At 38.1% G+C, this 15,129-nt stretch overlaps 1 protein-coding gene across 2 annotated transcripts in view; it reads right to left on the bottom strand.

The window, feature by feature from the left end:
* The window catches only part of baiap2l1a (BAR/IMD domain containing adaptor protein 2 like 1a), a 96,594-nt gene that overhangs the window by 36,155 nt on the left and 45,310 nt on the right, over positions 1 to 15,129 (bottom strand). For both annotated transcript variants that reach the window (XM_057826170.1, XM_057826169.1), the window contains exons 4-6: positions 13,013 to 13,074; positions 4,400 to 4,471; positions 2,347 to 2,481 (exon numbers count right to left, since the gene is read on the bottom strand). In XM_057826170.1, the coding sequence (XP_057682153.1) occupies positions 2,347 to 2,481; positions 4,400 to 4,471; positions 13,013 to 13,074 (269 nt within the window). The remainder of the gene's footprint in view (positions 1 to 2,346; positions 2,482 to 4,399; positions 4,472 to 13,012; positions 13,075 to 15,129) is intronic.

Here is a 15,129-nt window from a genome sequence, read left to right as displayed (position 1 = left end):
ATGTAACTAATGCAAAAAATAGCTTTGTTAAAGTCAAAGTTATGTTTGAAATGTATGCGTTTACAAAAAGCTCATTTTCTCCGTTTTTTCATCAGAAATTGGAAAATTGCTCAAACTAAGCTATTTTCTAATGCTGATTTCCAAAGAATGGAAAAAGATACGAACTTACTTTTTTTCTGCTGAAAGAAGAGAGTCCAATCTTTCTTTTGGTGGGTTCAAAGTTTATATAGCAATAGAACAGAATTTTCTGTGGGCCTTGCAAAATCAGTCAAAATCCAGAAAAAACGGCCGGGAGCGAAGGGCCTTGCTCTGGTGAAAATGGCTGGGAGTGAAAGAGTTAAGTGTGATTTTCCGCTTTGAAGACTTTGAAACATCACTCTGTTCGGGTTAGCGTGTCGGCTAGTTGTCACGTCTTCTGGTTTGTTTACATTCTCCGAAGCCGGGGAAGGGAAATGACATATGTCCGATTTAGGTGTCATAAAATATCGTTCGGGAGGTGCGACAGTAAAGGTGAAGTCGACAGTTTTGACCATTATGGAGTAATTTTGCCATGTCGTCCTGAATAAATGCATTTTTATCATTTCATATTCCATTCAGCACAAGACTGTTATTTGTCATGACCATGCCATTTATTTTGCAATTGGGGAAAATACTTGGATAAAAAGAGTATCCTGTAAAAATATTGAAGTAAAGAGACAGAAACAATGACATTTTGCCGCTCTCTTCGTTGCGTTTTCCTCGTTCTGAATAATTCCCCCTCAATGGGCTGAATAGTAAAATCGATGAGCCCAGTCTACCGCTGACGTCATCCACCTGTTGGGGACGCTAAAGCCCTATAATGGTAGGCGTGGCTAACCGGCAGATTAAAAGACTAATTTCTCGTCATCTGTGCTTTGCTAAATTGTTGTATATAGTTGAATCGTCTCAAAATATGATTCTAATTCACATAATAATGCCATTTAAGACTTTTTTTCTCATGTCATATGCTCTTTAACTTCCCTTTAGTTAGTAGGGAGATCATGTACGCCTCCCTGCCTCAAGTGTTCGTTAACAGAACACTCATGCAGGTCATAAATTCAGCTATGTAGCGTCACGGTCGTCACTCAGAAGGTAAACCCACAAGTGTTTGAGACATTCAGAAGCGCAAAGACGTGTAGGAACAATAGGCACAAAGACTTATGGGTATTGCTGCAACGATTAATCAATTAACTTGAGTAATTTGATTAGAAAAAAATCTTCAAATGATTTTTTTTTCCTGTTTCGAGGATTCGTTTAATTAGAATTGCGTTGTAATAGTTTGTTTTGAAAGTGTTTGCATTTAGTGTTATTGATTTGGGTGGATGCACTGCCCTCTAGAGGCACCAGTAAATGTGACATAACTCATCTAACATGGCTGTATCAAGTTGCTCCCTGTTAAGACCAACATAAGGTTGTAAATTTTTGTCTGAGCGAAGATGAATGTTTATGCATTCGTAATTTCGAGGTATATTTAGCAGTTTTTCTGTGGGAATATATTGTTGAACGATTTGTTGAGAGCGTTGCAAAAAACAATGTTAACATTTTATAGCATTTAAACTAGCGGACTTTTGCTGTGCAAGTTAGCCAATTGTTCTTTGTTGTACTTTGATCCTCATTTATTATTTTTTATACCGTTTGAGGCTAAGCGCAGGTATTTTAATATTGTTTGAAATGCATTTATTGCTCTTGTGAAATGAAAGTGCAATTCTGCATAGTTTGAAAAAAACCCGGGAAGTTTATTTTGTATTCGCATTTAATGCTCTTTTAGGAGTGCAATCTTGGCAAGCTTTTATTTTACTCTCTTGAAATTGATTCAGCAAGACATTAAATGTTTCTAATCCTATTCCTCGATTATTCAAATGAATAGATAGATTAATCGATTACTTAAATAACTGATAGCTGCAGCCCTAATTATGGGTACACCTTCCGAGTGTCAATCGTGACTTTACATAGTTGTATTCATGACCTGCATAAGTGTTTTGTGAATAAAATGTGTTAAAAGTTATTATGTATTTTGCTTACTACAAGGTGGCAAAATTCCTTTGTAAAGTCAAATATGCACCGTAGACCATTATTTCAAAAGTCAATTTGTATTTGCGGCTCCCAGTATCTTATATCTGTGGGAACTGCAAAATTCCATTTGGCGATCTAATATCTGAACATTTTAAATAGCGAATGTTTACATTTTCTTATTTTATAGCCATTATTTATTTTTGGAGATGTAAAATAAAATTTCATTAATTTCCTGAATTAATGTGAAAATGAGCAAAAGCTTTATCCAAATTAGAAAGTCTGCGAAAGCACAGTTTAGCTTAGGGTCAGGCTCACCTCATTCTCCTTGATCTCATATTTTGACACATTCTTGCCCTGGCTCTTCCTCCTCAACTTTTTTAGGTCAGTCTGCGAGCGGTCCAGGGAGTCCTGCTTCACCTTGTGTTCTGATTGGTAGCGCTTGAATGTTGCCTATAGAAAGGGCAGCATATTTTTTTAAGAATAGAATTAAAACTAGCCTCTTTTAAAACAAAGATTTCTTAAATTATATCATATATATATTATATATATATATTGGTATGAAAAAGTATCTGAACATTTTGGAATTTCTCACATTTCTGCATAAAATCACTATCAAATGCGATCTGATCTTTGTTAAAATCACACAGATGAAAAAAGTGTCTTCAAACTAAAACCACACAAGCATTTATAGGTTTTCAAATTTTAATGAGCATAGTATGCAAACAATAACAGAAGGGGGGGGGAATAAGTAAGAGAACCATCGCATTCAATATTTGGTGCCCCCCCCCCCTTGGCAGCAAAAAATTCAACCAGACGCTTCCTGTAGCTGCAGATTAGTCTGGCACATCGATCACGACTAATCTTGGCCTATTCTTCTCTACAGAACTGCTGTAGTTCAGTCAGATTCTTGGGATGTCTGGCATGAATTTCTGTCTTTAGGTCATGCCACAGCATCTCAATTGGGTTTAGGTCTGGATTTTGACATTCTGAAGTTTATTTACTTCCGTGTTTTGGATCACTGTCTTGTTGCACCATCTATCCTCTTTTTAGCTTCAACTGTCTGACAGACGGCCTCAGGTGTTCGTGCAAAACATCCTGATAAACTTTTGAATTCATTCTTCCACTAATGATTGCAAGTTGTCCAGGCCCTGAGGCAGCAAAAACAGCCCCAAATCATGATGCTCCCTCCACCATGCTTTATGGTGGGAGGAGGTGTTGATGTTGGTGGGCTGTTCCATTTTTCCTTCACAGATGACATTATGTGTTACTCCCAAACAATTCAACTTTGGTTTCATCAGTCCACAAAATATTTTGCCAAAACATCTGTGGACTGTCCGAGTACCTTTTTGCGAACATTAAACAAGCAATAACGTTTTTTCTAGACAGCAATGGCTTCCTCCGTGGAGCCCTCCCATTAACACCATTCTTGGCCACAGTTTTACATATGGTTGATGTGTGCACAGAGATATTGGACTGTGCCAGTGTTTTCTGTAAGTCTTTAGCAGACACTCTAAGGTTCTTTTTTACCCCTCTGAGTATTCTGCGCTGAACTCTTGGCGTCATCTTTAGTAGACTGCCACTCCTTGGGAGAGAAGCAACAGAGCCAAACTCTCTCCCTTTGTAGACAACTTCTCAGACTGTCGATTGATAAACATCCAGACTTTTAGAAATGGTTTAGTATCCGTTCCAACCTTTATACAAATCAACATTCCTTGATCGTAGGTCTTCAGACAGCTCTCAATTTTTACCAGGTGTGTGTTTTATAGTGGGCAGGGCAGCTTTAAACCACTCATCAGTGATTGGGCACACACCTGACTTAGAATGTTTGGTAAAAATTGGTTTCAATTTCTCTTTAAGTCGCCTTAGGCAGAGGGTTCACTTACTTATTTTTTCCCCCTTCTGTCATTGTTAGCATGCTATCCTCATTAAAATATGAAAACTTATAAATGTTTGGGTGGTTTTAATTAAAGCAGACACTGTTTTTACATCTGTGTGATTTTGACAAAGATCACATTTGATAGTGAAAAGGTTCAGATACTTTTTCATACTACTGTATACGTATGTATAATCTTGAATATTATAAATAATAAAACCATAGTGAAAGGTTTCTAATATTTTGTTTACCTTAAATATGAGGCATTTTCTTTTAGAAGCCATTCGTTTTTTTTCCCCACACATTCTTTGTATCATGTCATACGTATGTCATATGTAGGTACTTTATACTTGTAATGTCTTGTGTATATCTGCAGTGAGTGATTTGAGTAAAACTACAAGTAAGTAGACGAGTTGAATCAGAATGTCTTTTTTAACCTTTTGTACTTAAGTTAAAAGTATGCTTTTTTTGCGGTGAACAAATGGAACCACTTACATTCATGTACTTCACATCCATTTCTGTCTTTTTTTCCAGCTCAGTAAGAACATCTCGGTGGAATCGCTTGAACTGCAATAAACGGAGATGAAGATAAAAAAAAAAACCATTAATGCGGCTCATTCGCTTGTTCCTTCCAAGAAGCACACACTAGAACTTGGACACGTGGAATCATTATGATAAGAGGGAAGGATAATGGATTTTTAAGAGCTTCCTGGTTAAAAATTCCCTTCTGTTATTGTCTTGCAGACTATCGCCTAAGGGGAGTCACGACACAAAGGAGACATGTTCACGCGCAACATTTTAAGACGCCGTATTTCAAATCTGAAGAATGTCATGATTCAGTCAGTCAGACAAACTTTGACACGTGTCTTTCTCACTGTAGCAAGTATTCCTAGTATTTAAGCCTCAAGCAAAGCTGTGAGGGTTATGGACCTTTACTCTAGCACTGCAACGATTAATCGATTAACTTGAGTAATTCGATTAGGAAAAAAGCTTCTAATCAAATATTGCTACTTCGAGGATTCGTTTAGAGTGGTGTTGTATTGGTTTGTTTTGAAAGTGTTTGCATTTAGTTTCATTCATTTGGGTGGCCCTTAAGTAGCAACAGTGAATATGTTATCTCATTTAACATTGCTGAATCTAGCTGCTCCTTGTTAAGACCAACATATGGTAAGTTTTTGTTTGAGCTAATGGTTTTTTATACATTTCTAATGTGGATTACTAGTTGAGTAGTTTTTTGTAGGAATACAGTGCCTTGCAAAAGTATTCGGCCCCCTTGAACCTTGCAACCTTTCGCCACATTTCAGGCTTCAAACATAAAGATATAAAATTTTAATTTTTTGTCAAGAATCAACAACAAGTGGGACTCAATCGTGAAGTGGAACAACATTTGTTGGATAATTTAAACTTTTTTAACAAATAAACTGAAAAGTGGGGCGTGCAATATTATTCGGCCCCCTTGCGTTAATACTTTGTAGCGCCACCTTTTGCTCCAATTACAGCTGCAAGTCGCTTGGGGTATGTTTCTATCAGTTTTGCACATCGAGAGACTGACATTCTTGCCCATTCTTCCTTGCAAAACAGCTCGAGCTCAGTGAGGTTGGATGGAGAGTGTTTGTGAACAGCAGTCTTCAGCTCTTTCCACAGATTCTCGATTGGATTCAGGTCTGGACTTTGACTTGGCCATTCTAACACTTGGATACGTTTATTTTTGAACCATTCCATTGTAGATTTGGCTTTATGTTTTGGATCATTGTCCTGTTGGAAGATAAATCTCCGTCCCAGTCTAAGGTCTTGTGCAGATACCAACAGGTTTTCTTCCAGAATGTTCCTGTATTTGGCTGCATCCATCTTCCCATCAATTTTAACCATCTTCCCTGTCCCTGCTGAAGAAAAGCAGGCCCAAACCATGATGCTGCCACCACCATGTTTGACAGTGGGGATGGTGTGTTCAGGGTGATGAGCTGTGTTGCTTTTACGCCAAACATATCGTTTTGCATTGTGGCCAAAAAGTTCAATTTTGGTTTCATCTGACCAGAGCACCTTCTTCCACATGTTTGGTGTGTCTCCCAGGTGGCTTGTGGCAAACTTTAAACGAGACTTTTTATGGATATCTTTGAGAAATGGCTTTCTTCTTGCCACTCTTCCATAAAGGCCAGATTTGTGCAGTGTACGACTGATTGTTGTCCTATGGACAGACTCTCCCACCTCAGCTGTAGATCTCTGCAATTCATCCAGAGTGATCATGGGCCTCTTGGCTGCATCTCTGATCAGTTTTCTCCTTGTTTGAGAAGAAAGTTTGGAAGGACGGCCGGGTCTTGGTAGATTTGCAGTGGTCTGATGCTCCTTCCATTTCAATATGATGCTTGCACAGTGCTCCTTGAGATGTTTAAAGCTTGGGAAATCTTTTTGTATCCAAATCCGGCTTTAAACTTCTCCACAACAGTATCTCGGACCTGCCTGGTGTGTTCCTTGGTTTCCATAATGCTCTCTGCACTTTAAACAGAACCCTGAGACTATCACAGAGCAGGTGCATTTATACGGAGAATTGATTACACACAGGTGGATTCTATTTATCATCATCGGTCATTTAGGACAACATTGGATCATTCAGAGATCCTCACTGAACTTCTGGAGTGAGTTTGCTGCACTGAAAGTAAAGGGGCCGAATAATATTGCACGCCCCACTTTTCAGTTTTTTATTTGTTAAAAAAGTTTAAATTATCCAATAAATGTTGTTCCACTTCACGATTGTGTCCCACTTATTGTTGATTCTTGACAAAAAAATTAAATTTCATATCTTTATGTTTGAAGCCTGAAATGTGGCGAAAGGTTGCACGATTCAAGGGGGCCGAATACTTTTGCAAGGCACTGTATGTGTTTGAACGATTTGTTAACAGCATTATCAAATAAATAAATCAGTAAGCAAGCATTTTATAGCATTGAAGCTAGCGGACTTTTGCTATGCAAGTTAGCCAAATGAGCTCCAATGTCAGTTGACAAGACAGCTCCCACAGACATTGCGCCATGGCTTCCCGTAGGGGTCCGACCCAGGCAGAACTTTGAGTTGGCTTTCACTGTGATAAACCCAAACACACGCTGCATTCTAACTCCGGATTTACGTGGAAACAAGACGGAGGTTTAACTGCTTATAAGCAGGCAGGAATGTCTCAAGACTGATTTGGTCGAGGAGACAAGGTAATTATTATATTTTTCGCACCATGCATGCACTTTGAAACGTGAAAACAAAAAACAATGGCTAAAATTTGTGTAACTTTGGCTTGAAATATTTACGTAAAATGAATGATAACTGCCCGCTTTTTGCTTTTAACCAAGTACCTACACTGTTTTATATTCATATCTATAGTAACTCCACGATTTAAGCATTTATTTACAAGAATTTTCAACTTAAAAAGCTCTTTGTTTCGTGACGCCGCCATGTTGGATTACACAATACCGTAACTTTTGCTTGTAATTAGGGCTGTCAAAATTATCGCGTTAACGGGCGGTAATTATTTTTTTTAAATGTTCACGTCAAAATATTTGACGCATTTAACGCACATGCCCCACTCAGATTAAAATGACAGCACAGTGTCATGTGCACTTGTTACTTGTGCTTTTTTTGTGTTTTGTTGCCCTCTGCTGGCGCTTGGGTGCGACTGATTTTATGGGTTTCAGCACCATTGTGTAATTATTGACTTCAACAATGGCGAGCTACTAGTTTATTTTTTGCTTAAAAGTTTTACAAATTTTATCAAAACGAAAACATTAAGAGGGGTTTTGATATAACATTTCTATAAATACTACTACTAACATCTTTTAAGAACTATAAGTCCTTCTATCCATGGATTGCTTTAACAGATTGTTAATAATGTTAATGCCATCTTGTTGATTTATCGTTATAATAAACAAATACAGTACTTATGTACAGTATGTTGAATGTATATATCCGTCTTGTGTCTTATCTTTCCATTCCAACTATAATTTACAGAAAAATATGGCATATTTTATAGATGGCTTGAATTGCGATTAATTACGATTAATTAATTTTTAAGCTGTGATTAACTCGATTAAAAATTTTAATCGTTTGTCAGCCCTACTTGTAATATTTATGTAAAATGAACGATAACTGCCCGTTTTTTTGCTTTTAACCAAGAATCTAGACTGTTTACGTTATAGCAATAGTAATTTTAAGCATTTATTTATAAGAATGTTCAACCTAAAAAGTTTCGTGACGGCCGCCATGTTGTATTTTATATCTCTACACATGACATTTAAGTTGCCATTTCTGGCAAAAACCTATATGATATGTTAAATATTGCTATTGATCCTGAAAATATAAGTGATTGTATCTGTATTTGGTGATTTTTTAGCATTTAGCGTAAAATTTGAGAATTCTATAGGCATTTAAGTTTTGTTATATAAAAAAGTAGGTAGGTGCCTGTTTTGCTTTTAGGTCACTAGTGGCTTTGGTTTTGAAAATATTAGAATTTTAAGTTTTTTTTTAAAACCGGCCCCCTATGGAGTGGGTTCCGTCTTGGTCGTGGAACAACGGACCAGCTCTTTACCCTCGCTGGAAACCTGGAGGGGGCTTGGGAGTATGCTCATCCAGTCTACATGTGCTATGTGGACCTGGAAAAGGCATATGACCGGGTACCCTGGGGTATACTGTAGGAGGTACTGCTTGATTATGGGGTGAGGGGGCCACTCCGTAGGGCTTTCCAATCCCTGTACACCCAATGTGAGAGTTTTGTCCACGTCCTCGGCAGTAAGTCAGACTTGTTCCAATAGGGTGTTGGCCTTCGCCATGGTTGCAATTTGTCACCGATTATGTTTGTGATTTTCATGACAGGACATCGAAGCATCGTTGTGGCGGACAGGGTTTACAGTTTGGTGGGCTGCAGATGATGTGATCTTGTTTGCATCATCAGTCTGTAACCTGCAGCACTCACTGGACTGGTTTTCATCCGAGGGTGAAGCGGCAGGTTCAGCACCTCCAAATCTGAGGCCATGGTTCTCTGCAGGAAACCTAGTGGATTGCCTTCTCCGGGTAGAGGATGAGGTCGTGCCCCAAGTGAAGGAGGTCAAGTATTAGAGGTGCATGATAATTATTGGTCCGATAATTATCGGTCCGATAATATGAATTATGACATCATCCCAATAAATCCGATAACATTATATATTATCGGGCCTATTAATAATATTTTTGGCACGGTGTCAGATTGGGATGTGTGCGTTTGTTTCCACTCTTGTTTTGCCAGTATGCAAAGTTTTGTTACTGTTCTAGAGGCCGTATTTTCCTTCACTGTGTTATAAACCTTACTACGGCAATTAGCAAATGTTTGCATTTTACAGTGTTATGTTTATAAGTTCTTAAGAGGTCTTTTGGTTGCCAGGTTTAAAAAGTTGTTTCATAGACCAAGACGACAAAAGTCTCCAAATGTTTTATCTGCTAACAAAGCACAATACCTGATGAGTTTGTTTGTTTTAGATCAGTGTTCATTGTTCAGGGGAACACATCGTCAATGATACTGACTGATTGATTGTGATTGACTCAAATTGTATTTATTTGACAAAATTAATATGGGCACTTTATTTGAAGTCAAAACTGTTCTTGTCTTTGTTTTGTTCATTATAATAATGAACATGTCATCATGAAAATTCTGGTTCGGTCAAAGGCAAATCTATGCTGAATCAACCACTAGTATTTTTGACCTACAGGTGTTCAAAATTCAGGTGAATATACCTTGAAAAATTAGATATAAATTATAGGTTATCATATCGGTATCGGCCTTGAGGAGCAGGAAATTATCGATATTGGTATCGGTTTCAGAAAATGTATATCGTGCACCCCTATCAAGTATCTTGGGGTCTTGTTCACGAGTGCGGGAACAATGCAGTGTAAGATTGGACGCAGAATCTGGGCAGCAGGAGCGGTAATGCAGTTGCTTTATCGCATTGTTGCAATAAAGAGTCTACAGTTCGATTTCCGTTCCTACTCACACCTATGGTTATGAGCGATGGATCATCACCGAAACAATAAGATCGCGGGTGTAATCAGCCGAAATGGGTTTGGGAAATGGCTCCTTTGTGTAGAAAGGAGTCAGTTGACGTGGTTCGGGGATTTGGTGCGGATGCCTCCCTAGGAAGGTGTTCCTGACACGTCCAGTTGGGAGGAGACCTCAGGGCAAGCTTAGGACCAGGTGGAGGGACTATTTCTCGACATTGGCTTGAGAGCACCTCGGGATCCTCCAGTCAAAGCTGGTCAACGTGGCTGGGTCAAGGGAAATTTGTGGCTCCCTGCTGAAACTGCTGCCCCTGCGACCCGACTTCGGATAAGCGGTTGAAGATGGATGGTTTCAATTCTGTTAGTTTCAATTGCTACTTTTGATATGATAAAATAAGATTCTACCTTAGACTTTTACTGGGAATTAAATACTGGGAAAGTCTTGTTTTAGTGTACTATGGGCAGGGACTAGACGACTGACATTGTCTGAAACAATGTAATAGCTATTTTCGGGTAAATGTGCGAAAAATAACTACACACAGATACATTTAACCAGTGTTGTTAATCTTACTTTAAGAAAGTCCTTAATTACACTTACAAATTACTTCTCTCAAAAAGTAATTGCGTTAGTAACTCAGTTACCTGAATGTAAGAGTAATTAGTTACTTGGCAAAATAACTGGTGATAATTTTCATGTTGTTTTTTTTTCCCCTCAAAAAAACAGGTCACACAATGTGAAGTTTAAAGGGTTTTTGGGACAATTGGCTCTAGCCCAATTCTTTACCCTAAACTTAACTAGGCACAACAGTTGTGAATCAACCTTTAAAGTTGTTAAAATTGCTCCCGTTATTGCATTAGTTCTCTTCTGTCTACTTTTGACATGTGTAAGTTTTAAAACTATTTCATCATTTAAAGATAAATTTAAGTCAAGATTTTGCCGAGTTAGGAGCATTTTAGATAAAAAGTTACTTAGGTTCACTAGGAAGGTTCTCTACAACAGAGCCTTTCTGAGAAATCTACTGCTTTAAGATGGCGGCTGTTTACTAACGCATCTAGTTCTTTATTATACATGTTGCTAATGCAGCCGTATCTGTCATTTGCATCTAGTTCTGTATATATTAGATATATACCGAAGCGTCATGTGGGCGTAGTTTGTAGGCAATCAGCTACAGTTAGGTATTATTGGAGCCACCTAGCATAGTAGCATCGCGTTTGCAACGGCGTCACCCTCCCTTGCCCCCCTCCTCCCCACTTCTGCTCTGCTCTCTCGTCTCCGTGAGTCCGTCTTTCTCAGACTTTTTCGCGTCAGTCAACCAACATCGAAATGCACGCCTTTCCCGCCTCAGTAACGGTAACGATGCTGCCAAGATGAGAAAAGTAATTAACTAGAAACTGCAATTTCGGGAGAAATTACACCTTGGTCTTTCCTCTGTGGAGATACAGATCTTAGCCCCACTCAGGTCTATCAATAGAATGGACCATAATGCCAGTCAATGGCACTAAACAAAGTAAAAGCCATTAGAAATGATTGGGAGAATTGGACGTCCATGGACGTCAATGGCGGCATCCTTCATAATTGTTAATGGAATCGGGGAAGTTTGGGGGACACGTCCTATTAATATCAAGTCATTTTCTGTTGATTTGGGGGGAAAAAAATTCCCATTGAAAATGAATGGGAAAATTTTTGGACGTCCATGGACGTCAATGGCAGCACCCCCTATAAGCGTCAATGGAGTTGGGGACGTTTGGGGGACACGTCCTATTGATATCTGGTCATTTTCTGTTGATTTGGGGAAATGTAGTTTTTTCCCCATTGAAAATGAATGGGAAAATTTTTGGACGTCCATGGCCGTCATTGGCATCGACATCCATATAGTCAATTGAATCCAAGTACATTGGCATCAATAGATTCGACATGCATGGCCGTCAATGGCATCAATGATGTAAATTCCAATGGAAATCCCATTGGAAATGAATGGGAAATTTTCCCATTAGAAATGAATGGGATAGTTTTTGGCAAATATCCGGGGAACCGTAATTTTTTTCCAAATTCTGTATACAATCTTTATGCCCCCCACCGTCCCGGAATTTTTGATGTCCAAATTATGTGATTTGGTCAAAAATTGTAGGACAAGTAGCGTTTTGAAAAAACTTTTAAAAATCGGAAAATCGCCGTTTACGGAAAAACGAAAAAATTTTCGGGGTGTTTCGAAAAAGTCCCTGCGTCGCGCGAAAATTCCGGTCGTGTCGATACTTGAACGGTGCCGATCGGTGCTATAGTTCGGGCTGCGCGGCTCGCCGAAAAAACGCGGAGAAGACATTGATTAAATAAGAATAAAGTTGCAGCATAACAATACCTTGTTCTTTCCTTCAGAAAGACCAAGGTAATTAGATTACTCACTACTGAAGAAAATAACGGCGTTATTAACGCCGTTATATTCTAACGCATTTATTAACAACACTGCATTTAACTGCTATAGTACCGTATTTTTCGGACTATAAGTGGCAGTTTTTTTTCATAGTTTGGCTGGGAGTGCGACTTATACTCTGGAGCGATTAATGTGTGAAATTATTAACATATATTATTTCACATGTTATTTTAGTGTTTTGGAAAGACACTGATGGTTTGGTAAACTTGTTAGCATGTTCTTTATGCAATAGTTATTTGAATAACGCTTGATAGCTATGTTACGTTAACATACCGGCCACGTTCGCATTTCGTTGTATATGCATCATGTAACAGTATCATACTGTACACTTATTCAGCATGTTGTTCTCTATTGTATTTTTATTTTAAATTGCCTTTGAAGATGACAGATCTGTTCTATGTGTTGGATTTAATCAAGTTAAATTCCCCCCAAAAATGTGACTTATACTCCAGTGCGACTTATAGTCCAAAGAAAATACGGTAACACTCTAGTTATAAGTAAGGTGTATTTTGGGGGTAACTAGGCAACAGGTCAGCTCAAAGTAATGGGGTTTGTGCCCGATTTTAACAACTAAGACTAATGAGGCAAATTCTCCCTTTATGTTTTCGCAAATATCATTCCTTGTCAACGTGTCGTGTGCAGATTATAAAATATCAGACTGTTAGGAATGCTTACATTTTGCTCCAGCTCAAAATGGATCTTTTTGTGGACATCAGCCATCTCCATCAGAACCATACCTGAAAAGTAACAAATCTCAGTTAATCATTGTAGGCCTTCAAAAGAGTATCTACAGTCTTGCAATAGGGCATTCCAAATTTAATGATTTTACTGTTCTCATGCACATTTAAAAGCACCTGTACCGAGTGTGGGGCTTCGAGCATCGACGGGGACCGGGACTAACACTCTGGTTCTTCCGGTTCTCCCGGAACAGTTCGAATTTTAAAATTTTGATTCTAAGTTTCGATGCCCAACCACCGACCGGAAAAAATAGCAAATAAGGAAATCCTTATTATTTTGCCTCATCTACATCAAATTATAATCAATAGAATAATGTATACTAATGCTTTGTTGTAGCTCCCTGGGTACATGTATGTAAAGTGCCCAGCAGCTCAGAGCTACTTTACCCCTACGTTATATTTGCGACTTTCTCGTAGCAATAGTACGACTAATCTTGTAGCCATTTTTAAAAATTTATTAATTTGGCCCCAATACTCCGTCGTATCAACGTGCATCATTGTTTTTTTTCACGTACGTCATTAGTAATGCGTGACATTTATTTATCTACTCTGCTGTTAGCACCAGCCAACAGCTGTTATGCGTTCAAGATTCATCTACACCCAGTGAACGTGTGTTCTCCACTGGAGGGCACACTATCTGTCCAGACCGCTCACGTTCACTGCCTGAGAAGGCAGATACAGTATGATCACTTTCCTCAACAAAAACTGTTTCTGATTTTATACTGTACCCACTGCTAATCTGGACTGGGTTTTATAAGTTGTTTTTTTGTTTGTTTGTTTGATATTCTGCACCAGGTTAGCCCATTGGTGGCAGCTCAATAACATGTAAAAATGCCTGTAGCATAAGACACTCTAAAACATGTTTTCTCCGTGAGCATCTTTGTGAAAGTGCACTCCTGTGGAAAGAAAATTCATCATATTTAAGTTCAAAGACTGATATTTATATGGCGGAAAACACTCAGGTGACTTGAAGTTCCACTCCGAGACCCCCAATCTGGCCAACTTTCAAAACTATCCGATATGTATGTGTGATACATCATTGGAAAGTTTAAAATCTGAATTGTCTGGGGGAAGAGGGGAGGGCATTTAAAAAATAAAATAAAATAAAATAAACAGCAAAACCCTATCTGGAGGTGAGAGCATGAAAGAGCAGAATTAAAGACGCCATGACTTTAACAAGATATTATCGCGTACTTACCTTGTTTCGATCCAAAAACTCCATGTAGTATGTATCACTGAGTGTCAAGACACAGCTGGATTTTTGGGGGTATTTTATGGGTGAAACATGGTAATATAACAAGGGTCTCGATGCAGTATTTACCCTTTTAAATTTTTTTTGTCAATTTTTCTTTGTTTGGATCGATAATTTATCATCTAAAATATCGAAGAAAATGCTACAGTAACAAAAAAACAAAACAAAAAAACAATTAAGCGATAGTTATGAGTTATACATATATCCGTGACTTTTTTACAGACACCATTTTTTTCATCGGGACGTAATTTGTTTAAAAGTTCACAATATGCGAGTGAAAAAAAATTTTAAGTCGTTTTTTTGTTTTTTTAAACGAAATGTAAGACATCAATTAATAATTCTAAGCTAAAAATGACAGACATTTTGAATAATAAATATTATTAATTACCCTTGTTTTATGGCTGGGTTAAAACATAAGCGGTTGCAGGACGTCTGTAAACGAGTTTTTTTTTTTTTCAATTTTTCATTGTTTGGATCGATTATTTAGCATCTAAGTTTAAAATATGCAAGTGAATAATTTTTTACATTCATTTTCTTTTTTTACACGAAATATTAGACATCAATTAATAATTCTAAGCTAAAAATGACAGACATTTTGAATAATAAATATTATTAATTACCTTTGTTTTATGGCTGGGTTAAAACATAAGTGGTTGCACGACGTCTGTAAACGGGGGGTTCCAGGGTAAAACGGACAAATTGAAAATAGTTCGGGGGCCTAATGCGCCACGAATCTGCTACGGCAGCACATAGACATATTGTTCTATCAAACACAACAGTTGCTTTGGCTTAAAATACAGCAG

This window comes from Corythoichthys intestinalis, chromosome 21 (genome assembly GCF_030265065.1).
Source record: "Corythoichthys intestinalis isolate RoL2023-P3 chromosome 21, ASM3026506v1, whole genome shotgun sequence".
NCBI classification, from domain to species: Eukaryota; Metazoa; Chordata; class Actinopteri; order Syngnathiformes; family Syngnathidae; genus Corythoichthys; species Corythoichthys intestinalis.
The sequence above is the reverse complement of the archived record's forward strand: the minus strand, read 5'-3'. Positions and strand labels throughout refer to the sequence as shown.